Here is a 26,075-nt window from a genome sequence, read left to right as displayed (position 1 = left end):
TACCACATTTTCTTTATCCATACATTCATTGATGGGCATTTGGGCTGGTTCCATATTTTTGCAATTACGAATTGTGCTGCTGTAAACATACCTGTGCAGGTATCTTTTTTGTATAATGACTTCTTTTCCTATGGGTAGATGCCCAGGAGTGGGATTGCTGTTTCAAGCAGTAGATATCCTTTTAGTTCTGTGAGGAATCTCCACACTGTTTTCCATAGTGGTTGTACTAGTTTGTACCCCCACCAACAATGTAAAAGTGTTCCCTTTTCACCACATCCATGCCAACATCTATTATTTTTTGATGTTTTGATTATGGCCATTCTGGCAGGAGTGAGGTGGTATCACACTGTGATTTTGATTTGCATTTCCCTGATAACTTGTGATGTTGCATTTTTTTCATATGTTTATTGGCCAATGGAATATCTTATTTTGAGAATTGTCTATTCATGTCCTTAGCCCACTTTTTGATGGGATTGTGTGTTTGTTTTTTCTTGATGATTTAAGTTCCTTGTAGATTGTGGATATTAGTCCTTTATAGGATGTATAGATTATGAAGATTTTCACCTACTCTATGGGTTGTCTGTTTACTGATTATTTCTTTTACTGTGCAGAAACTATTTACTTTAATTAAGTTCCATCTATTTATCTTTGTTTTTGTTGTGTTTGCTTTTGGATTCTTGGTCATGAAATCTTTGTCTAAGCCAATTTCTAGAAGGATTTTTCCAATGTTATCTTCTAGAAGTTTTTATGGTTTCAGGTTTTAGATTTAACTCTTTGATCCATCTTTTTTTTTTTTTTTTTTTTTTTTTTTTGAGACTGAGTCTGGCTCTGTCGCCCAGGCTGGAGTGCGGTGGCCGGATCTCGGCTCACTGCAAGCTCCGCCTCCCGGGTTCACGCCATTCTCCTGCCTCAGCCTCCCGAGTAGCTGGGACCACAGGCGCCCGCCACTTCGCCCGGCTAGTTTTTTGTATTTTTTAGTAGAGACGGGGTTTCACCGTGTCAGCCAGGATGGTCTCGATCTCCTGACCTCGTGATCCGCCCGTCTCGGCCTCCCAAAGTGCTGGGATTACAGGCTTGAGCCACCGCGCCCGGCCTTCTTTGATCCATCTTGAGGTGACTTTTGTATAAGGTGAGAAATGAGGAGCTGGTTTCACTCTTCTACATGTGGCCTGCCAGTTATCCCAGCACAGTTTGTTGAATTGGGTGTCTTTTTCCCACTTTACATTTCTGTTTGCTTTGTCAAAGATCACATGATTGTATTTGGCTTTATTTCTGGGTTCTCTATTCTGCTCCATTGGTTTATGTGCCTACTTTTATACCAGTACCATGCTGTTTTGGTGACTATAGCCTTATAATATGGTTGAAGTCAGGTAATGTGATGCCTCCAGAATTATTCTTTTGCTTAGTCTTGCTTTGGCTATGCAGGCTCTTTTTTGGTTCCATATGAATTTTAGGATGTTTTTTCTGGTTTTGTGAAGAATGATAGTGGTATTTATTTTTATTTTTTTTTTTTTTTATTTTTTTATTATTATACTTTAAGTTCTAGGGTACATGGGCATAACATGCAGGTTGGTTACATATGTATACTTGTGCCATGTTGGTGTGCTGCACCCATCAACTCTTCAGCACCCATCAGAATTGCATTGAATTTGTATATTGCTTTTGGCAGTATGGTCATTTTTACAATATTGATTGAATCCATTCATGAGCATGGAATATGTTTCCATTTGTTTATGTTGTCTATAATGTATTTCAGCAGTGTTTTGTAGTTTTCCTTGTAGGAGTTTTTCTCCTTCTTGGTTAAATATATTCCTAAGTTTTGTTTGTTTGGTTGGTTGGTTGATGGTTTTTTTGCAGCTATTGTAAAGGGGTTGACTTCCTGATTTGATTTTCAGCTTGGTCATTGTTAGTGTATAGCAGAGCTACTGATTTGTGCACATTATTTTTGTACCCTGAAACTTTGCTTAATTCGTTTACCTGTTCTAAGAGCTTTTTGCATGAGTCTTTAGGATTTTCTAGGTATAGGATCATGTCATCACCGAACAGCAACAATCTGACTTCATCATTACCAGTTGGATGCCCTTTATTTCTTTCTCTCATCTGACTGCTCTGACTAGGACTTCTAGTACTTGAAGAGAAGTGATAAGAGTAAGCATCCTTGTCTTGTTCCAGTTCTCAGGGGAAATGCTTTTAACTTTTCCCTGTTGGTTGTGGGTTTGTCATAGATGGCGTTTATTACCTTACAGTATGCCCCTTCTTTGGTGATTTTGATGAGTGTTTTAATCATAAAAGGATGCCGGATTTTGTTGAAATACTTTTACTGCATCTATTGAGATAATCGTGTGATTTTTGTTTTTAATTCTGTTTATGTGATGTACCACATTTATTGACTTGTGGATGTTAAACATCCCTGGTATGAAACCTACTTGATCATGGTGGAATATCTTTTTGATATGCTGTTGAATTCTGTTAGACAATATTTTGTTGAAGATTTTTGCATATATGTTCATCAGGGTCTGTAGTACAGCAGAAAAAAAGAAATAACAAAGATCTGAGCAGAACTAAATGAAATTGAAACAAAAAACACACAATACAATAGAAAAATGAAACAAAAACTAGTTATTTTAAAAGGTAAATAAAAATGGTAAACATTAGTGAGATTAACCAAGAAGAGAAGCAAGAAGATCCAAACAGGCTCAATTAGAAATGCAACAGGAGATATTACAACTGGTACCACAGGCATACAAAAGATCATTCTAGGCTTCTATGAACAACTTTGTTCAACTAGAAAACCAAGAGGAGATAGATACTTTCCTGAAAATATACAACCCTCCTAGATCATGTTCATAAGGGTCTGATGCATATATGTTCACCCGGTCTGTGTATTGGTCTGTAATATTCTTTTTTTTGTTATGTCCCCTTTTGGTTTTAGTATTAGAAAGATACTGGCTTCATAGAATGACTTAGGGAGGATTGTCTCCTTCTCTGTCTTGTGAAATAGTGTCAATAGGATTGGTACCAATTCTTACTTGAATGTCTGATAGAATTCAGCCATGAATCTGACTGGTCCTGGACTTTTTTTGTTGGTAACTTTTTAATTACCATTTCAATCTCACTGCTTGTTATTGGTCTGTTCAGAGTTTCTATTTTTCCTTGTTTAATGTAGGAGGATTGTATATTTCCAGGAATTTATCCATCTACTCTTGGTTTTCTATTTTATGTGCGTAAAGTTGTTCATAATAGCCTAGAATGCTCTTTTGTATGTCTGTGGTATCAGTTCTAATATCTCCTGTTTTGTTTCTAATTGAGTTTTTTGGATCTTCTTGCTTCTCTTTTTAGTTAATCTCACTAACGGTCTATCATTTTTATTTATCTTTTTAAAGAACTAGCTTTCTGTTTCATTTATCTATTGTATTGTGTGTTTTTTATTTCAATTTCATTTAGTTCTGCTCTGATTTTGTTACTTCTTTTCCTCTGCCGTGTTTCAGTGTGATTTGTTCTTGTTTCTCTACTTCCTTGACATGTTACCTTAGATTGTCTATTTGTACCCTTTCAAACTTTTTGATGTAGGCATTTAATGCTATGAACTTTCCATTTGGCACCACTTTTGCTGTATCCCAGAGGTTTTGATAGGTCATGTCACTATTGTCATTCAGTTCAAAAAGATTTTTAATTTCCAATTTTATTTCATTGTTGTCTCAATGATCATTCAGAAGCAGGTTATTTAATTTCCATGTATTTGCATGGTTTTGAGGGTTCATTTTAGAGTTGATTTTCAATTTTATTCCAATGTGGTTTGAGAGAGTACTTGATATAATTTTGATTTACTTAAATTTGTTGAGAATTGTATTGTGGTCTATCATATTGTCTGTCTTGGAGAATGTTCCATGTGCCGATGAATAGAATGAATATTCTGCAGTTGTGGGATAGAATGTTCTTTAAAGATCTGTTAAGTCCATTTATTCTAGGATATAGTTTAAGTCTCTTGTTTCTTTGTTAAATTTCTGTCTTCATGACCTGTCTAGTGCTGTCAGTGGAGTATTGAAGTCCCCCACTATTACTGTGTTGCTGTCTATCTCATTTCTTTGGTTTAGTAACAACTTTTATATTTAATAAATTTGGAATCTGCAGTGTTACGTGCATATATATTTAGAATTGTGATTTTTTTTTTTCTTTTGGACTAGTTCTTTTATCATTACATAAAGTCCCTCTGTCTTTTTTTTTAACTGCTGTTGCTTTAAAGTTCATTTTGTCTGATATAAGAATAGCTACTCCTGTTTGCCTTTGGTGTCCATTTGCATGAAATATCTGTGTCCACCCCTTTATCTTAAGTATATTAGTCCTGTGTCAGTTGAGTCTCTTGAAGACAGCAGATACTTGGATATGAGTTTTTATTCATTCTGCCATTCTGTATCTTTTAAGGGCAGCATTTAGGCCATTTACATTCAGCATTAGCATTGAGATGTAAGGTACTATTCTATTCATTATGCTATTTTTGGCCTAAATACCTTGGTTTATTCATTGTGTTACTGTTTTATAGGTCTTTTGAGGTTTATGCTTTAAGGAGATTCTATTTTGGTGTATTTTGATAACTTGTTTCAAGATTTAGCTCTCCTTTTAGCAGTTCTTGTAGTGCTGGCTTGGTAGTGGTGAATTCTCTCAGCATTTGTTTATCTGAAAAAGACTGTATTCTCCCTTCATTTATGAAACTTAGTTTTGCTGGATACAAAATTCTTGACTGATAATTGTTTTGTTGAAGCAGGTGAATGATAGGACCCCAATGTCTTCTAGCTTGTAGGATTTCTGCTGAGAAATCTGCCGTTAATCTGATAGGCTTTCCTTTATAGGTTGCCTGGTGTTTTTGTTTGTTTGCTTGCTTTTCCACACGTTTCTTAAGATTCTTTCCTTCATCTTGACATGAGATAACTTTATTACTAGGTGCCTAGGAGATGATCTTTTTGTGATTAATTTTCCAGGTGTTCTCTGAGCTTCTCGTATTTGAATGTCTAGATCTCTAACAATGCCAGAGAAGTTTTCTACAATTATTCCCTAAAATGTGTTTTCCAAACTTTTAGACTTCTCTTCTTCCTTGGGAGCACCAATTATTTTTAGGTTTGTTCATTTAACATAATTCCAAACTTCTTGTAGTCTTTGGTCATTTTATAAATTCTTTTTTTCTTTTTCTTTGATGAATTGGGTTAATTCGAAAGTCTTGTCTTCAAGTTCTATAGTTTTCTTCTTCTACTTGTTTGATTCTGTTACTGAGACATTCCAGTGCATTTTGCATTTCTCTAAGTATGTCCTTGATTTCCAGAAGTGGTGATTTTTGTTTTTACTTATGCTATCTATTTCAGTGGAGATTTTTTCATTCATAACTTGTATAATTTTTTTGGATTTCTTTAAGTTGAACTTCTTCACTTTTCTCTAGTGCTTCCTTGATTGGCTTAATAATCAACCTTCTGAATTCTCTTTCTGGCAATTCAGAAATTTAGTCTTGGTTTGGATCCATTGCTGGTAAGCTAGTGAGAGCTTTTTGGGATGTTAAAGAACCTTGTTTTGTCATGTTATCAGAATTGTTTTTCTGGTCCCTTCTCATTTGGATAGACTATATCAAAGGAAAGATGTGGGACTCAGGGCTGCTGTTCAGATTCTTTTGTCCCACAGGGTGTTTCCTTGATGTGGTGTTCTTCCCTTTCCTCTAGGGACGGGGCTACCTGAGAACCAAACTTCAGTGAATGTTATCACCCCTCTGGATCTAGCCACCCAATGGAGCTACCAGGCACTGGGCTGATACTATGGAGTGTTTGCAAAATGTCCTATGATGTGACCCATCTTCAGGTCTCTCAGTTGTGGATGCCAGCACCTACTCCATTATAGGTAGCAAGGGAGTGAAGTAGACTCTGTGAGGAACCTTCATTGTATTTTTGTTAAGTGTGCTGGTTTTGTGTTGGTTGGCCTCCAGCCAGAAGGTGGTGCTTTCAAGAGCATATCAGCTGCAGTTGTATAGGGAGGATCAAGCAGTCCACAGAGCCATACCGCTCCCAAGAGATTATGTACTTTGTCCTGGGGTACCAGGGTGGGTAGAGAAAGGCCATCAGGTGGGGGCAGGGTTAGGCTTTTCTGAGCTCAGACTCTTGGCAGGTCTTGCTGTGGCTGCTATGGAGGATGGGAGTGTGGTTCCCAGGCCAATGGAATTATGTTCCCAGGGGGATTATGGCTTTCTCTGCTGCATCACACAGGTCACCCAGAAAGTGGGGAAAAGCCAGCAGTACAGGCCTCACCTTGATCCCATGCAGCCCGTAGCCCAAACAGCTGGTCTCATTCCCATCGGGTCCCACCCAACAGCACCAAGTTTATTTCCCGGCAGCTGGTGATTAGAGCTAAGAACTTGCCCCAGGCTACAAGCCTCCCAGCTGAGAAAGCAAGCTGACTCACAATTCTTCAGCTATCCCACGGAGCCTGCAGCTGCAGTCCACTTCTTTCAAAGGGTCTGTAGATTCTCTTGGCTTTCCTGATTTGTTCCTGTTGTAGTTCTTGGAGCAAAATTTCACAATGTGGGTCTCCACACGCTGCTCTGTTGGTCCGTGTGGGAGCTGCCAGTTTGTCCTGCCTCCTCTTCGCCATTTCTCCTGGCTCTTGTCATACAACTTCTGAAATAGCATTTGGTATAAATACCATTTTGATGCTTATTTCACACAGGATAAAGTGAATATACAATGATAAGAGTGTTATAATGATGTGTCACAGTTATTATATTAGAGTAGATTTTGGATCTATTTGAACATTTCCTCCATTATAGTAATCTTTTTGGCCACATGTGCTGGTTGATTGATCCAAAGTATTAACTAGACATACCACGAAGTAGCTTATTTTCCCCCCTTAGATTCTACCTGAAGCCTAAACTAATGAAAAAATTAAATAATAATTGAGACTGGACAAGAATGTGGTCACTTTTTCATGTTTCATTAAAGATATAAAAGACCTCTAAAAATCTTCAACTATTGGTTAAAGTGTATCTAACAGCCTAATATCACCACCACGTGACCAAATCAGGCTTACCCCTAGGAAGGGAACCTATGTCCTGGGAGGGTGTGCATAATTAGAATAAGTACCTTAGCCCTAGCTTAGTGATACTCTATAGATCTGCTAACAGGAGAATGACATCCAAATAGCTTATGTATTTCATGTGAGTTTTACAAAAAGACAAAATATTCTCTTTTTTTTTTTTTTTTTTTTTGATGGAGTTGCACTCTTGTTGTCCAGCCTGGAGTGCAGTGGCATGATCTTGGCTGTGGGCAACCACCACCTCCCAAATTCAGGGGATTCTCCTGCCTTAGTCTCCGATGTATCTGGGATTACAGGCATGTACCACTACTCTTGACTGATTTTTGGATTTTTAGTAGAGACAGTTTGGCCATGTTAATCAGGCTAGTCATGAACAAAAAATTCGAATAAGGTTTTGTAGCATTTCTAGAACTCAGGATTAATGGAATTTCTGGTATCTCACTTACTTAGAGGCATAAATACCAGGAAGAAACATTATAATTGCCTCTGCAGAGGTTTAGCTTAATTTTGTTTCATTGGATGGAAGTTTTGATTCAAGAGGTTAAAAAGTACCCCCAAATATCCATGTGCTATGTGTGCTACCCAGCTTATTAAGCATGTAAGCACAATACTCACTTTATGTGAGAAATCATACCTTCATTTTTTAGAAGGATTATTTTCTCAAAGCATGGCTTGTGTGTTAAATTGCATTCCCAATGTTAACAAAGAGAATCATAATTTTAAGCTATACTTCAGGTGTGTGACCTTTTGTGAAGCTAAAGGTGAGTCCAAGGTTCGGCACAGCGGCTCACACCTGTAATTCTAACACTTTGGAAGGTAGAGGCGAGAGGATCATTTGAGCTCAGGAGTTCAATACCAGCCTGGACAACATGACAAAACACTGTCTCTACAAACAAATACAAAAATTGGGGTTGCATACACCTGTAGTCCCAGATACTTCAGAGGCTGAGGTGGGAGGATCGCTTGAGCCCAGGAGGCGAAGGCTACAATGAGTCATGTTCCTGCTGCTGCACTCCAGACTGGGTGACAGAGCAATACCCTGTGTCTCAAAAAAAAAAAAAAAAAAAAAAATGAGACCAAGTTGTGGTAATATCTCACAGGATATGTATTGATTAAACTTTATCCCAACTATTGATTATTCTCGATAAAACTTACAAAACTACTTGGGTGACAAAATCTTTTTTTTTTTTTTTTTTTTTTTTTTGAGACGGAGTCTAGCTCTGTCGCCCAGGCTGGAGTGCAGTGGCCAGATCTCAGCTCACTGCAAGCTCCGCCTCCCGGGTTTACACCATTCTCCTGGCTCAGCCTCCCGAGTAGCTGGGACTACAGGCGCCTGCCACCTCGCCCGGCTAGTTTTTTGTATTTTTTTAGTAGAGACGGGGTTTCACCGTGTTAACCAGGATGGTCTCGATCTCCTGACCTTGTGATTCGCCCGTCTCGGCCTCCCAAAGTGCTGGGATTACAGGCTTGAGCCACTGCGCCCGGCCCAAAATCTTAAATAAATTTGCTTTACCATTCATGTCTTGTACGTGCAAGTGTTTACAAAGTGACAACTGAAAGAGGTCTTCTATACTTTAAACCAGATTATATTTCTCTAAGTAGGTCACTGTAAAAATAGATTTCTGTTACATAAGTTTTAAATTAATTTATTGTGGTGAAATGGACAGAATATAATGAAAATAAGTGCCACTGAGGACTGAACAGTTGTTATTGAAATGAAAAATAACATTTCTTATGCACTTTAATAATTATCACAAATATATACCTACATAATCAAAGGGAAGCTGAGTGCCAAATGATGACCTACATAGTTTATTTAAAGCAGTTTCTGTGGAAGAAAATACTTGAGTAAAGGTAATCATTATTGAGATTGAATTTTTACTATGGTCATAACGTCTCTGTTTGTTGGTCTCTAAAGTACTAATTTAAATAATCATTTTTCATCTCATTTCAATATACTGCATTTTCTTTTTACTTTCATCATTGCTTTAAAACATTTACTAGAGATAAGAAATGGTGCAGAAGTTGAATGATAGAACAGAGAGCAGTGTAGAAATACAAAATTATAGCGAGTATTTCTAAGTTATATTGGAAACTTGGCAAGATCTCCTGTACTGGGTGAGGCATGAATGGGTCCATTTATCTGCCAGTGTGAAATTAGTTAAGGTTTGCCTATGCGTCTTGTCCAATTAGAGGTCTGATAAAGACTACTGAGCAAATTTGAGTTGTCAGTAACTTAATTGCACTTTCTCCGATCTATAACTAGGAGACATCTTATTGATCATTGATCACACAACTTCCAGAGTAGCATTTAATGAAATACCATTTTGATACTTATTTCACACATAATATAGTGAACATGTGGTGGTTATAGGGTTTGAATTATGTATCACAAGTTTGAATTATGTATCACAATTGTCATATAAGAGTAGCCCTTGAGTCTATTTCAACCTTTTCACCCTCATATTAACCCTTTTGGCCACATATGCTTGTAGATTAGTACAGGATATTAACAAGATATACCACAAAGTAGTTGCTTTGCTTTTTTTCCTTAGATGTAAACTGAAGTCTAAAAGATGGGCTTTCACAATCAATAATTGTATTACATCTTAAAATTATTTCTAGAACTGTGGTTCTATGAAGTTTTGTGTGAGGTGCAAATGTATTTGTTCTTTGTTCAATGTTTAGATATTACTCAATGAAAGAGGGAATAAGCCAGCTACACACCATAAAGAGAAAAAAAAATTGTTACCTGAATTAACCTAACCAATTTTAAACATAATATTAGAAATCCATGTGAAGGATGGCATTAAGAATCTACAGATATCTTATCTAGATGTGAAAACATACTGACCTGGATAGGTAAGACATGATTACTTGGCATGGTTAGTGCTACCAAAATATTTACAAAGGAAGCAAAAGACTACTATCAGTTGCCTGAAATATTATCAGAGTCTCCATTATAACTGTTGATTGATTGGTTGGCTTATTCATTCACTTGTGAGGCCAAGCAATACATCTATGTTATTGTTGGTAGAAGTTAAAGAGCTTTAGTGTCATATACTTTCCAAATAAAAATTGCTCTATGTGCTTTAAGCAGGAAATTAAAAATTAATTTTCTGACAGAGAATTTTCGGAAACAGGCTGAAGTTCTGGCTATTTGTACAGAGACTCTTCTTTATTCAGTAGTAACCCTTATTCATATCCCACTGTGTTTATAGTGCAGTCATAGGAGAAAGGAACAACCAGTACCTACAATTTATGAACTGTCTTATCAAAATAGACCGAAGCTTCCCAAGAAAGAAAGAGAGAGAAAACCACCTTCCTGAGAAACCTTAAAGCAAGTTATAGTTGTGTTCTATGAAGGCCTATCATTTAACCCTCAAACATAATTGATTTTCACATATCACTTCACTTAATCATCACAAGAAGATTATTATGTAAATGGTTCTCCATTTTGCTCTTGGAGACAGCTCAGAGAGACTAAATCTCTTAATATCACAGCGCTAAGTGATACAGCTGTGATTAATAGGTTTGCTTGGTTTCAAATCTGTATTGACGATCTTACTATGGCTCAATATAATTTTCACATAGATGCTGGGTCTATTTTAGAAACAATTTTTCCTGGAATTGATCTTTACATTCTAAAAAACAAGGCTAAGAATCTGTAACTTATTGTACACAGAGAGAAAGAATGTAGATGTTTTTAAGTGTCTTCAAAGAGGTTACGACTTCCGATATCCGAAAATTGGGAAATTCGTCCTTGGTAAGCAACCCATCGCTCACCCTAATTCTTCTTGCTTCTTCGTGTGTCTTTAAAAGTCTGTGCTCTTACAATCCAAACACTCTGGACATTTTTTTCCAATCTATGCATTCTCATCTTCAAAATTTTACAGAGATTATCTTTCCATATCAAATATCTGTACTCCTTTCATCTACAAAGAGAATAATTATATTCTTTCATTTGCTATACTAGGTGCTACAGTTTAGTCCATCCTCATCTTGTACCTAAGAATATTTTATTTTAAAAAGAGAGCTTACTACTCAAGTCTAACACGTGAATAAGGGCAGTCATATTAACTGGAACGCTGATGTGTGGGAAGGAGAAAATTACTGTTTGTTTCCTGTCTACTACATGAAGCTTTTTTTTCTTCTTCTTTTCTCTTTCTAGTCTAGCAGCCAATACCAGTAGTCTGCAAAATGCTATCTCACCTCTGAAGGAATTCCAAACCAGATCTAAGATCTTTCTTTCTCTCTGTTTTTCTCTAATATATCATATGAAATCATCAAATTCCATACTCTCTGGATGATCTCTGATGCACATATCTCTATTTAACTGTTATTCATCTTTCAAGACTGATCAAATACCATGTCCTCCATGACGCTTTTATTCCTTGGAATTTTATTCTCTGATCTCTTCATTAAACTCTCTGGCATCCATCATTATAATAAGTTTCCTGTCCCTCCCTCCCTCCCTCCCTCCATTTCTTTCTTGCTTGCTTGTTTTCTTGCCTTCCTTCCTTCTTTCTCCCTCTCTCCCTTTTTCTTTCTTTCTTTCTTTCTCTTTCTTTCTTTATTTCTCTTTCTTTCTTTATTTCTCTTTCTTTCTCTCTCTTTCTTTCTTTCTTTCTTTCTTTCCTTTCTTTCTTTCTTTTCTTTCTTTCTTCTCTTCTTACTCTCCCTTCCTTCCTTTTCTTTCCTTCCTTCCTTTCTTCCTTCTTTCCCTTCCTCCCTCCCTCCCTCCCTCCCCCCTTTGTTCTTTCTTTCTTTCTTTTTTTTTTTTTTTTTTGAGACTGAGTCTGGCTCTGTCGCCCAGGCTAAAACACAGTGGCGCGATCTCAGCTCACTGCAAGCTCCGCCTCCCGGGTTCACGCCACTCTCCTGCCTCAGCCTCCCGAGTAGCTGGGACTACAGGTGCCCGTCACCACGCCCGGTTCATTTTTTTGTATTTTTAGTAGCGACGGGGTTTCACCGTGTTAGCCAGGATGGTCTGGACCTCGTGATCCGCCCGCCTCGGACTCCCAAAGTGCTAGGATTACAGGCGTGAGCCACCGCACCTGGCTTTTCTTTCTTTTTTCTTTATTTCATTATTTTCCCAAAGTAAACTATTGGACATATTCTCTCTTTTTAAATATATATTTCTCATTCCTTTTGTGTACTCTTTCAAATGAAAGTATTTTTGAATGAATGGATCAAGATTGTAGGGGTTTGTGCTTGTGTTGCTATAAAAATACCTGAAGCTGGGTCATTTATAAAGAAAAGAGTTTTAATTGGCTCATGGTTCTGCAGGGTGTGCAGGAAGCCTGGTGCCAGCATCTGCTTCTGGCCTCAGAGAACTTACAGTCTGGCAGAAGGGGGAGGGGAGCCAGCATGTCACATGGTGAGAGTGGGAGCAGGAGTGAGAAGGGGAGGTCCCAGGCTTTTAAGCAATTAGATTTTGCGTGAACTGAGTGAGAACTCACTTATCACCAAGTGGATGGGGCCAAAACATTCATGAGGGATCCACCCCCACAATCCAGTCACCTCCCACCAGGCCTCACCTCCAACACTGGGAATTAGCTTTTAATATGAGATTCAGAAGTGAAAAATATTCAAACAATATTATCACCCCTTTAAAACTTTCTCCTTTTAAAAACAAAGAAGCTGGCCTGGTGTGGTGGTTCACACCTGTAATCCCAGCAATTTGGGAGGCCGAGGGGGGTGGATCACCTGAGGTCAGGAGTTAGAGACCAGCATGGTCAACATGGTGAAACCCCGTCTCTACCAAAACTACAAAAATTAGCTGGGCGTGGGGGCAAATGCCTTTAATCCCAGCTACTGGGGAGGCTAAGGCAAGAGAATCGTTTAAACCCGGGAAATGGAGGTTGCAGTGAGCCGAGATTGTGCCGTTGCACTCCAGCTTGGGCAACAAGAAGGACACTGTGAAAAAAAAACAAGCTGATAAGTATTACTCAGTAGACCTAGATTGTGTTTTAATCTCTTGCACTATCTCCTTATTGTTGTACAAAATTCTCTATTACTCTGTGCCTTGGTTTCTTCATTTGCAAAAGGGAACTAGTAATAGTACCTACCTCATGCAGCTGTTTTGAGTGTTTAATGAACTAATGTTTATAAAGCATTTAGAACCCCATCTAGTATATTGCAAGTGCTCCATAAATGTTAGCTCTTCTTACCTCTTACTAGGTAGCTTTGTTAAATAACTCATATAAGTATTTAAGTGTTTCCTCTCTACCTCACACATATACCAGTACTCAAAGGTTTATATTAAGGGCCAAATCAGAATTTGAAGAAACTGTTTAAAATATCTTATATGGCTATAAATCTTCTAACCTCAATTTATTCTGGTTCATTTTTGATAGCTGTAACCTAGAATTTTTTTTTTTTAATTTAAAACCCCAATTCCACGGGTTTTATGATTAGTCCTCTTTTAGGACCTATGTCTCCTAGGCAAATGGTTACTTGATTTTGTATTTTCTAAATACTCCTGAAAATGTCAAATTAATTATTTGTAAAAAAATCTAAATATTGATATATACATTCATAAAGTATTAAGTTTTTTTAACTTTCTGAGGGCTTATGAAACAGATTTTATTATAACATTATTTGAAAAAATAATTTACTGAGAATATTCTCATCTCTTTTTAATTGTTTGATTAACGGTTTTATGGACCCATGTCACTTTTTCATTCTAAATAGAATGATTCTACATTTAATCTTCAAAATAGTCTTGAATAGTTTCTCTTTTCTCACATTTCCACTTTACTTACTTCTGAGTTTTTATTTCCACGTCTGGGCAGAAAGCCAAAGGTGGTTAGGCAGAACTATTTAGTTCTACTTGAGTCAAAATTCAATTGGAGCTTCATGAATAAGACTCTTTGGATCCAAGCATCGCCCAAAATCTAGCCCTTAGGATATTGATTTCCCTAGAGAGCTAGATAGCTTAGGAAACTCGGAAGCAAATAATATGAGTCTAAAGATGTGTGCCTAGCATTTTGGTTACCATTTTTCTAATATATAAACTTAATTTAAACCTACATAAATTAAAATACATTTAACTCTAAAAATATTAAGCCACTGATATTAGCACTTATGTTAGAAAGCCCAGTGTGAAGTGGCTAAAAAAGAGGAGATTGGGCTGGCAAAAAGACTACATATTTTTGGAAAACAAAACAAAACAAAACCTATTTTCTTCCAGACTGACAGTTCTAAGGTGATCGAATTTCTAAAATGAGACATGCTCTGCCATATTTCATAGGGATCTATACCAATATAATCTGAGCTTTTCTGATAGTTGCTGCAGGAAACTTTGAAGCTGAATAATAAGTTCCAAATTTGAGCCCTCCAAATTTCAGATACGGAAGCTGATTTTCTTACAGTAACCAAAAATGGACAATTTCTTAAAGACAGGTTAACATTAGATAATAAAATAGCCAGAAAGCCTACTGATTACATTTTAAAGGATGTTGTCCTTTCCACGTGAAAAGACATCTGTCATTTCCTAACCAGTTCAGCCCTCATCCTCAGCATTTATCCTCTGGGAAAGAGATATTATAAGAAGGGTGGGGTTTTTTTGTTTTTTTTTTTTTGTTTCATTTTGTTTTGTGCTTTTTTTTCTAGTATAGACTCAATTCAAAGAAGGTGCAATGGTTTTACTGTAGCGTTGCTTTATGCTTTGAGAAGTCCAGTGACATATAGATTTCCCACTATTATGTAGCATCTTGTTTTTGTGTCTCAGAATAAGATTTACTTTAAAATTGTGCCTTTTCTTGTTTAAATTTCTTTCTTATGTTAAACTTTTTTCAATTAACATGTACTTATTGTTAGAACATTCAATGTACAGTGGTCACCTCCTTGTTTTGATCACACAAGTGATACAATCTGTCTCTTTTTATGTGTTTTTTACTGATAAGTTAGATTTCTTGGCATACTCCTTGCTCTGCAGTTTCATTCTCCATGCTGCTATTAATATCCTCTGCCATGTGTGTTCATGCCTATCCACAGGAGGTTAGAAGATTTCACACCTTAGCAATATGCTCTGCATACCCTTCTAACACCTTATGCCTATGAGAGGCATGGGGTTGTACTGCAATTCCACTTACTCTCTGTTCTAGAAAGTATGATGAATTTTGCAATATTTACATCACCACACCTATCCTATATTTCTACCCAGCTTTTCTTCTTTTACTCATACTAAAATGGAAGAAGCATCCCTATTACTTTCAATGGGAAATTTCTACAACTGCCCTGGAATCCAATTCTTTTCACCTTCTCATGAGTTTTACCATTTTTGATAGTCCCCTTTTTCAAAAGCATCATTTCTTTCAGCAAAGACAATGCTTTTTATTTCTCATATAAAAGAAAATAATTTGTTGAACCCACTGTTCTGATGACATAAAATGCTTTTTTTTTTTTCTGCTGTTCATTCAGGAAAAGATATCGATCAATTGTCTTGACTCATGGTCTTTGTATCTTCTCTTGAAGCCACTGTAATAAATCTCCAATCCTTTGATATTTTTTCTGATGTTATTCTTGACAAGTTAACTATTAATAATACTGTCCGTCTTGTCAAATCCAATTAACCCTCACTAACCTCAATCAATCTCCTAACAGACTTCACCCCAGTTGTTAGCTCCTTCCTTCCTGGTAAGACATTTCTTGGCTGCACGCCACTCCCCCTCCCGGTTTTCCCTCTCTCCTTTGGCTGTCACCATCTCTGAACAGATATTGGCCTGCTCTATACTCAGTAGGTTGTATACTTTGGTGCTCAATCTTTTATTTCTTTTCTCTTACAATTCTGTTCCAGATGAGATGATACCATTCCCATTACCTTACCTTTATGCTCCTATGTCGTCTCAAAGTTATATTTCCTGTTTAGAAAGGACAATTGAACTCCATACCCACATTTGACTTTTGCTTTTTATTCCACGTGGGTATCTAATGGGCATTTAAGGCATAATCATTCATTTTTCCCAAATTACCTTTCCCTAACTCTTTTTATCCACCTCAGTAAAGGGGCCTATCAATTAAATAGTAGGTCAAACACACACATGCAAATGAAGTCACCTGTGATTTAATTGCTGTACTAATGCCACTTCAACAAAAAGTCTATGAATTGCATTTCATATATAGCAATATGTTATACACTTCTTTCCATTATCTTCTATCTTTCCATCTTTGTCCAAGTTGACAAAGAATTTGTTTATAAATTGTTTTCAAGTTTCTACAATCTATGATAAAAGGTAGCCACTGTTATTTTTCAGAACATGAATTAATCTTTTTATTTTTTTGAATTTGACATTCTTCCCATTGCTTTCACAAAAGAGTAAAAACTCTTTGCCTTGTCCTACCTTGTCCTAACTCTTGGACATTCATGTCATTCAGTTTGCATAGCCACATTTACATAGATTTGTTTTCTAACCAATTCAAACTTTTTATTTAATTTGGATCTTTGCATCTTGGTTTTCTCCATTTCCTATGTTCTTCCCTAGCACTTTTCACATAATTAGTCCATTTCATCTTTCAGGTCTAGATAAAATATTACTTAAGCTTAGATTTAAAAAGAGAAATAAGCATTAGAGGCTTTAGGAGAAAAGAGAATATTTCTCTCCTTAAATAGTTGTAGAAATAGTCTGAAGCTTTTCTAGAGCATATGATAATTGTTTAATAGTATTTATTCATAGATATGTCAATCAGCTGTTGCTAAATAACACATAACTCCAAAACCCAGGGGTCTTAAAAAAAAGCTATGTCTGACTATACCGTATGTGTCGATGGGTTAGCTGAGGGCCAGCTGAATTAGGCTAGCTTTTGATGTCAGTTCTGTTTATCTCTGGGGCACTCAATCATGCATCTGCACGTTTACTAGGTTGATCTACGCTAGGTTGGGAGCCTTAATTGGGACAACTTTGCCCCAGTTAAGGTCTTACCTTAATTCCTCCTGCTAGGACAAGTTAATTAGCCCAAGTATGCTTTTCTTGTGGCAGTGGCATAGCATACGAGGAAACATACAAAGTCTCATGAAACCTAGGCCCAGAAAGAAGACAGACACGATCACTTTCAGCTCATTTGATTACAAAAGTAAGCTGAAATCTAACCCAATATGAGAGAATCCTGCAAGATTACATGAATTGAAGAGGGAAAATAATTTGTGGCCTATAATTCAACCTATCTTTATTTTTTATCTCATTCTTTGACTGAACAAGGGTTTAGTTGAACTGTGATGGAGGTACAATGTTAATAAATATAAATGTTTTGTTTTTCATTTTATATTTATCTTTAAACCTTAGCTACAATGAAATTTCAAGATAAATTTATCTCTGACTTCAAGGATTCTAATTTATTTTTTGGATAATAGCAACATATTATAAGTTTCTAAGAGGTGAGTTCTTTTGGTCTCTCCATTATTAATCCCTATGTTTCTACTATCTACTTTTATTCATGAAACTTGGTAAGACCTAATAAAATTATTCTTTGAATTAGTAATTGAACTTAGAATTAAAGACTGACAGATAAGAATAATTGATATAAGTTCTATAAAAATATAAAACTGCCATGTAATCAAATATAGAATATTTGAATATTTGAATGTATTTAAATATAATACTTCTCTTGGTTCAGTTGTATTTTCTTCATTATAACATCAAGTAAAAAATTCTCTTTTTTTTCTCTAGATACTTCATCAACTACAATGCTGAAGATGACAGATTTTTCAACATCGATGCCAATACTGGAACCATTAAGACTACAAAGGTTCTTGACAGAGAAGAAACTCCATGGTACAACATCACAGTCACTGCTTCAGAAAATGGTAAACTCCTTCATATATCATAGTAAAAGATGTCACTTGTACAAGAAGACTTATACTGAAATTTCGTTAAGAGCAGGGCTCTCATAATCTTTATGTTTGATACCAGGATCTAAGAGAGTAAGCGGAATGTATTAGATATAATTTATTATCAGAGAGTAAGCGGAGTGTATTAGATATAATTTATCCTTATCAGATAGCATGAATAAGTCTTGTACATACATTCCTCCTTACTGTAATTCTGACACGGTGATGGAAAATTGGCGTCACAGAACTCTTTTTTTTTTTTTTTTTTTTTTTTGGAGACGGAGTCTCGCTCTGTCGCCCAGGCAGGAGTGCAGTGGCCGGATCTCAGCTCACTGCAAGCTCCGCCTCCCGGGTTCACGCCATTCTCCCGCCTCAGCCTCCCGAGTAGCTGGGACCACAGGCGCCCGCCACTTCGCCCGGCTAATTTTTTGTATTTTTTAGTAGAGACGGGGTTTCACCGTGTTAGCCAGCATGGTCTCGATCTCCTGACCTCGTGATCCGCCCGTCTCGGCCTCCCAAAGTGCTGGGATTACAGGCTTGAGCCACCGCGCCCGGCCGGCGTCACAGAACTCTTATGCCTCATCCTTGAGTCAAGGGCATTTGGTTCTCCTTCTGATTGGGAGACTTGCTTTTTCATTTGCTTTTGCCATACTTAACCTATCAAGTCTTTGGAAGAAGGGTACCTCATATGTGTGGTAGTTTAGGGAAAAAGAAAGAAATAAAAATATATAATTGCACATTGATTTTTTTGTCAATGTAACACCTCTGCTCAAGTTTCAAAAACACTTATAGAACTTACAGTAAAAGAATAATTCTTGGAATTTCAACAGCCAGATCTAGGCTCTCTTCAAGTACATGATCTAAAGCTGAGGGTAACTCTTGTTCTACCTCCACCCAGAATATTCCATTGTGATAAACGCCTAAGCTCAGGAAACAACATACAAAAATACGTATCCATAATACTGCTGGGATCATAAAGGTAGATATGACTGTGTTAAATGAAATTAGAATATAATTCTAAGAAAATGCATCCATCTTCATAACAATAAAGTTTTTAAACATATTCATAAGTAGACCAAAGGTACCAATTATCCTCACTTTAAAAGTGATGAAGAGTTTATATATATATGTAGGAAATGTTTTGATGTGTTCATGAAAAACCATTAATATATTAGAGATTAAGAACACTTCACATTTGAAAATAGTGCCATGTAAAGTAAAATCACGTTCTGTTTTTCTTTCAGAGGATCTAAAACATTAAAAATTGTAACAGCTTCATTGATATATCATTCATATAGCATAAAATGTACCCTTTTAAAGTGTATAGCTCAATGGTTTCTAGAGTATTCATGGAGTTGTACATCCAGTACCACAACCAATTTCAAAACATTTTTATTACTCCAAAAAATAATTCTGCATTACTTAGTCATAATCCCCCACACTCTCTCACTTTAATTCAGGAAGTCATTAATTTACTTTCTGTCTGTATAAATTTGCCTGCTATTGCTTTGTTATATAAAAGAATCATGTAATAGGTAGTCCTTTGTGACAGGTTCATGTCATTGAGCATGGTGTGTTAAATGTTTATCCATATTATAGTATGTGTCATCAGTACTTAATTTTTTATTGCCAAAATTGTTCTATTGTATTGATGTATCACATATTTATCCATTCTTTACTTGACAAACATTCATCTGGTTTCCATTTTTTTTCCTAATATGAATAATATTGCTGCAGGCATTGGTGTGAAAGTAGTGGAAATGTTTCCATTTCTCTTGAGTATATGCCTAGGAGTGAAATTGTGGGTAACTCATGCGGTAATTCTATGTGTAGCCATTTGATGAACTGGCAGATTGTCTTCCAGAGTGGATGCACTGTTTTACATTTCCGACAGCAATATTCCAATTTCTTCATATCCACCAACATATATTCCTATCTGTCTTTTTATTATAGCCATTCTAGTGGTGTGAGGTGGTATTGCACTGTAGTTTATGCATGCTTCTATTGCCCTTAATTATATAGCAATCATGAGGCTATTTCAGTGTTTTTTATTCTACTTGGATTTTGGTGTCTACAAAATTAGCTCAAGTGACTTTCATTTGGATTGGTTTTTCAACATAATATCTCTGTAAAAGTAACTTTTCACTAATTCATTTTAAAGGGGTGCTCTAAAGAATCCATGAGTGAGTTCAATTGCAATCACTTCTGGTTATTTTCGTCTTCAAAATAGCCAGATGTTAGCAATCGTGGATCCTTAGTAACATAAGAACAAATTAAATGGTGATTAAATAATAAGGACTCATTAAAAATTAGTTAAGAAATAAAGGGATGAATGGAAAAATATATCCAAGAAAAAAATTATGAGGGCTGAAATGGTTTGATTGTGTCCTCACCCATATCTCATCTTGAGATGTAGCTCACACAATTCCCACATGTCATCGGAGGGACCCAGTGGGAGGTAATTGAATCATGGGGGCCCGTCTTTCCCATGCTGTTCTCATGATAGTGAATAAATCTCAGGAGATCTGATGGCATTATGAAGGGGAGTTCCCCTGCACACTCTGTCTCTTGCCTGCCACCATGTAATATGTGACTTTGCTTCTCCTTTGCCTTCTTTCATGATTGTGAGGCCTTCCCAGCCATGTGAAACTAAGTGCATTAAACCTTTTTCCTTTGTAAATTACCCATTCTCAGGTATGTCTTTATCAGTACTGTGAAAACAGACTAATACAGTAAATTGATACCAATAGATTGGGGTAGTGCTGTAAAGATACTTGAAAATGTGGAAGTGACTTTGGAATCAGGTAACAGTCAGAGGTTGAAACAGTTTGGAGGGCTCAGAAGAAGATAAAAAAAAAGTGGGAAAGTTTGGAACTTCCTAGATACTGAGAGTGCTCGGAAGACAGGAAGATGTAGGAAAGTTTGGAACTTCCTAAAAACTTGTTGAATGGCTTTGACCAAAATGCTTATAGTGATATAAACAATAAAGTTCAGGCTGTTGTGATCTCAGATGGAGATAAGGAACTTTTTGGGAATTGGAGCAAAGGTGACTCTTAATGTGCTTTAACAGAGACTAGCAGCTTTTTGCCTCTGCCCTAGAGATCTGTGGAACTTTGAACTGGACAGAGATGATTTGAGGTATCTGGTGGAAGAAATCTCTAAGCGACAAAGAGTTCAAGAGGAAGCAGAGCATAAAAGTTTGGAAAATTTACAGCTTGATGATGAGATAGAAAAGAAAAACCCATTTACTTGGGAGAAATTCAAGCCTGCTGCAGAAATTTGCATAAGTAACAAGGAGCCAAATGTTAAAAACCTAGACAATGGGGAAAATGTCTCCAAGGCATGTCAGAGATCTTCACAGCTGACCCTCCCATCACAGACCCAGAGACTTGCACGGGCTGAGTCAGGGTCCCCTGCTGTGTGTAGCCTAGGTACTTGGTGCCCTGCATCCCAGTCGCACCAGCTGTGGCACAAAAAGGACCAAGGTATAGCTTGGGCAGTGACTTCATAGGGTGCAAGCCCTAAGCCTTGGCATCTTGCACATGGTGTTGAGCCTGAGGGTACATAGAAATCAAGAACTGAAGTTTGGGAACCTCCTCCTAGATTTCAGAGAATATATGGAAACCATTAGACATCCAGACAGAAGTTTGCTGCTGGGGTGGGTCCTCATGGAGAACCTCTGCCAAGGCAGTACAGAAGGGAAATGTAGGGTGCAAGCCCCCACACAGAGTTTCCACTGGGGCACTGCCTAGTGGAGCTATGAGAAGATGGCCAACATCCTCCAAACCCCAGAATGGTAAATCCTCTGACGGGTTACACTGCGTACCTTAAAAAGCCACAGACACTCAACGCCAGCCCTTAAAACAGCTGGGAGGGGTCTTGTACCCTGCAAAGCCACAGGGGTGGACCTGCCCAAGCCCATGGGAGCCCACCTTTTGCATCAACATGATCTGGATGTGAGACATGGAGTCAAAGGAGATAATTTTGGAACTTTAAGACTTGACTGCCCCGCTGGATTTCAGACTTACATGGGGCCTGTAGCCCCTTCGTTTTGGCCAATTTTTCCCATTTGGAATGGCTATATTTACTTACTTAATGCCTGGATCCCCATTGTGTCTAGGAAGTCACTAATTTGCTTTTGATTTTCCAGGCTTATAAGCAGAAGGGACTTGCCTTGTCTCAGATGAGACTTTGGACTGTGAACTTTTGAGTTAATGCTGAAATAAGTTAAGACTTTGGAGGATCGTTGGGAAGACATGATTGGCTATGAAATGTGATGACATGAGTTGTGGGAGGGACCAGGAGTGGAATAATATGCTTTGGCTGTGTCCCCACACAAATCTCATCTTTAATTATAGCTGCTGTAATTTCCACGTGTTGTGGAAGGGAGCAGGTGGCAGGTAATTGTATCATGGAGCTCGTCTTTTCCATGCTGTTCTCATCATAGTGAATAAGTCTCATGAAATCTGATAGTTTTATAAAAGGGTGTTCTGCACACACTTCCTCTTGCCTGCTGCCACGTAAGATGTGACTTTGCTTCTCATTTGCCTTCCGCCATGACTGTGAGGCCTCCCCAGCTTCAGATGTGTCTTTATTAGCAGTGTGAGAACAGACTAATAGAAGGGTGTTGAGCTACTTCTTCAGAAAAGAGAATCAACTCCCGAAGCATTTCAATCAGAAGCCATGCTTTAGATTAATTTTTATTCACTACCTCACTCCAAATAATATTTGCATTAAGTAGAATGTAATTTATGAATATATATGAGTTCATGCATTCATAAAAATTATGTTATTTGCAATCATCACCAAAATAAATGCCTGTTTTTACTAAGTAACGTCCTGATTATATATTTACTTGGCAAAATATAGGTGTATTTTTATTATGTGCAATACTTTATATGGGGTTTGAGTTGATCTATATCTACTAAGTAAAGTAGTACAAAATTGTAATTTTCTGAGTTTTTAGATGGTAATAAAACAACCTTGGAGAACACCTCAATGAGCATTACTAAAATATAATTTAATTCTAATCATAAATAGGTGTATAGAAAGAAAGAGCACTAGTAAAGATTTTATAGCCATGTTGGGAGACTGTATTTAGAAATGAAATGCATGCACTGATTACTTGGCATAATTGCTTGTTAATGTCATCAGGAACATTGCCAGGTACAATTGTTTGTCAACCTTAACCTCAACATCAGCCACGTTACCCAAGTATTTTCTGATATATTCTGTTTTGGAAGGGTAGCTGATACTTTTTCAAGTTGTATTTTTAAAAATCTTCTTAATGTACAGGTTCTGAAGAGCCAGTTGTTTTGTGAAGTGACATTCAGTAGTGAATGTTTGTGAGTATTTTTTTTAGCCTACCGAGGGGTTTATGTCAACAAGAGAAAGGTGCCTCCTCTGGGCAGGTGAGGCATTGCAGCTGTATCTAGGAAGGAATGAGGGCAAGGGAAAAACAGTGCTTCTTCCTTCTTGTGAGCAGGCCTTGTTTCAGGGTCATACAAGATACCAATATAAATATTCCAGTTCCTAAATCTGTACTTATTCTAATATGACCCTTTAGGGAAGCTGATGTTTGCTGAGCCCAATCATTGGTCAGATTATTTTAACTCACTAAGGTTTATTTTGTTATTTATTTTTGAAATTCATATTGTGATTAGCTCCCATTCCAGTATTTTGGTGTTGGGTACTTTATCATCTTTATCCTAAAATATCTTTCAATTAACTCATGCAGAATATATTAATAAATGATACTTGCTAGGCAGTGTGGTATTTTAGACACTAGGGATATTGAGAATATTATTTTGCCTTTGAGGCGTTTGAGTGTAATTCATAAGACAAGGTAAGTAGATAATTGCATTTTGGAAAATTATTGCGGAAACAGGATTTTTAGGGATAAGAGAGATTTTTTAGGGGCTACAAAACGGTAGTTTAATCACTCTAAGGGGATCAGTGAAGGTTTCATAGAGAGGATAATGCATGGATTCAGTCTTGAGTTGAGGGATGAGTAAAGGTTCTCTTCCCTGCATATTCTCTTCTGATTCCAAATATGTCTGAATTTGTGTATTAGGATTCTCCAGAGAAACAGAGTGATAGGGAGGATATGTGTGTGTGTGTGTGTGTAATGTGTGTGTGCACACACACAGACACATATATATGTACATATATTGAGATATGGAAATAGACTGATAGAGAAGGAGAGAGAGAAAGAGAGAGGGGGAACAGAAAGATTTATTATAAAAATTTGGCTCACGTGATTATGGAAGCTGACAAATCCCAAATCTGCACTCTATCCCACTTTGAGTCTGAAGGCAGGCAGACTGCTATAGAGCCAGGAAAAGCTCATGCAAAGCTGTGAAGCAGGAGAATTCTCTGTCATTGGGGGGAAGTACTTTGGTTCTAGTCAGGCCTTCAACTGATTGAATGAGGCCCACCAACAATATGAAAGACCGTCTGCTTTACTCAGTCTCCCAATGCTAATGCTAATCTCATTCCAAAACACCTAGAATAATGTGTGACTATATAAATCTGAGCACTGCATGGCTCAGGTAAGTTGACACATAAAATTAACCATCACGGTACCGTATACTGCATCATTCACACCGTTATCTGAGTGATATTTCGCAATATCTGGATCTCAAACCTAACTACACATTATGTTTTTGAATCCCCTCGAGTGCTATACCCACTGCTTATCTGAGATTCTGAGATTCATTTTTCCTGAAGAAGATCCTCAGCATCTTACATTCCAAACTGGTAGCTCTCAAAGTGTGTTCCATGGGAACTAATAATGCAGATCCTCAGGCCTCGGCCCAAATCTAGTGAATCCGACACTCTGTGGTTGAGGCCCAGAAACCCTGGTTCTGTCAGGCCTTCCATGTGTTTCTCATTCATGCTAAAGTGTAAGGACCATCGCCCTATATGAATCTAATGTAAAGTTAAGGTTAAGGTTAAGAAACATTGTTTCTAACCACAATTCGATTTAAATCGTAGCTCCATTTAGTTCCAATCCTATGACAAACACATGCGCAGAGACACATAAACGTTTCTTGATGGTCTAAGAAATAAACTCCACGTGGATGGATTTCCTTGACAAGACTCAGCCCTCTCTGTTTTCAGCTTAATCCTCTGAAAAATGTGTATTGTGTTTTTAGTCATAGTCCCCACACAGGCCAGGGTTTTTCAATAATTTCATAATCCTTTCATCTCTCAGTGACCTGTTTTCATTTTGCTCTGCTTTACAAAGTTACTTACTTATAAGAACTGTTTAAAATGTCACATCTGTAAAATTTGTTTGCAACAACCTAGACAAATATACAGTTTCTTTTCTTCCACAGGTAAACGTTGTGCATGCATTAAGTATAGCACTTACCACATTTCATTATAGTATTTTTTTCACCTCTATGGGCTTGTAACCATGTCAAGTTTAGAAATCTGGTCTAACTTATCTTTGTTCATCATAGTATTGTCAAATACTTAGTGAATGTCTTGGTATACAGAACGTGGTTAGTAAATTGTGTTAAATACATAAATATATTTTGCTCCTAATTTCTCTACCCATCATACCAGCTTAACAACTTCATGATTCACTACACAGTTTATTCTTCATTTAATGCAAATATCCTGTTTAACCTTGTTCTATGCACTAAATGTAAAAATTTCTTTGACCTGATCAATTCACCAAAAGGAAACTCTAAGCATTCATTGCTTGTATAACAGATAAACTTCCAAAAGAGCCAAAGTTTGGGAGATTATACTTTATTAAAACTTTCAATGTGTCTGAAAGCTTCTGCTATTTCCGGAATTTACAAGTGAAACAACAAAAAGTGCATATTGTATGCATTGCTTCAGCTGTCTTTTTCACTTTTTCTTTATGAAGATTACATACATAACAGTCCACAAACCAATGTTTGTGTTTTCTTTATTCATTGACTCTTTTTAGTTATTTTTTTCTCAACTCTCATGCAAACATATTGAAAGACTAGAATCCACAAATTTCAAATGGAATCCAACTGTTAATGTCAGATGATAGAAATGAAATGTAGTGTTTCTGATTGTATTCCTTGCTGCCCTTAATATGAAATTATTTTTGGTTAGCAGCTGCATCTAACAATATAAAAACCCATTACCTCAGAGTGAGTACTTTTAAGTCCCTGTAGTTTATAAACATTATTTT

At 37.0% G+C, this 26,075-nt stretch overlaps 1 protein-coding gene across 10 annotated transcripts in view; it reads left to right on the top strand.

The window, feature by feature from the left end:
• The window catches only part of CDH18 (cadherin 18), a 1,123,324-nt gene that overhangs the window by 1,026,066 nt on the left and 71,183 nt on the right, over positions 1 to 26,075 (top strand). For all 10 annotated transcript variants that reach the window (XM_025387876.1, XM_025387869.1, XM_025387867.1 and 7 more), the window contains one exon: positions 17,736 to 17,872. In XM_025387876.1, coding sequence (XP_025243661.1) covers positions 17,736 to 17,872 — 137 coding nt within the window. The remainder of the gene's footprint in view (positions 1 to 17,735; positions 17,873 to 26,075) is intronic.

This window comes from Theropithecus gelada, chromosome 6, assembly GCF_003255815.1.
Source record: "Theropithecus gelada isolate Dixy chromosome 6, Tgel_1.0, whole genome shotgun sequence".
Lineage (NCBI taxonomy): Eukaryota > Metazoa > Chordata > Mammalia > Primates > Cercopithecidae > Theropithecus > Theropithecus gelada.
This window is presented reverse-complemented; position numbering and strand designations above follow the sequence as displayed.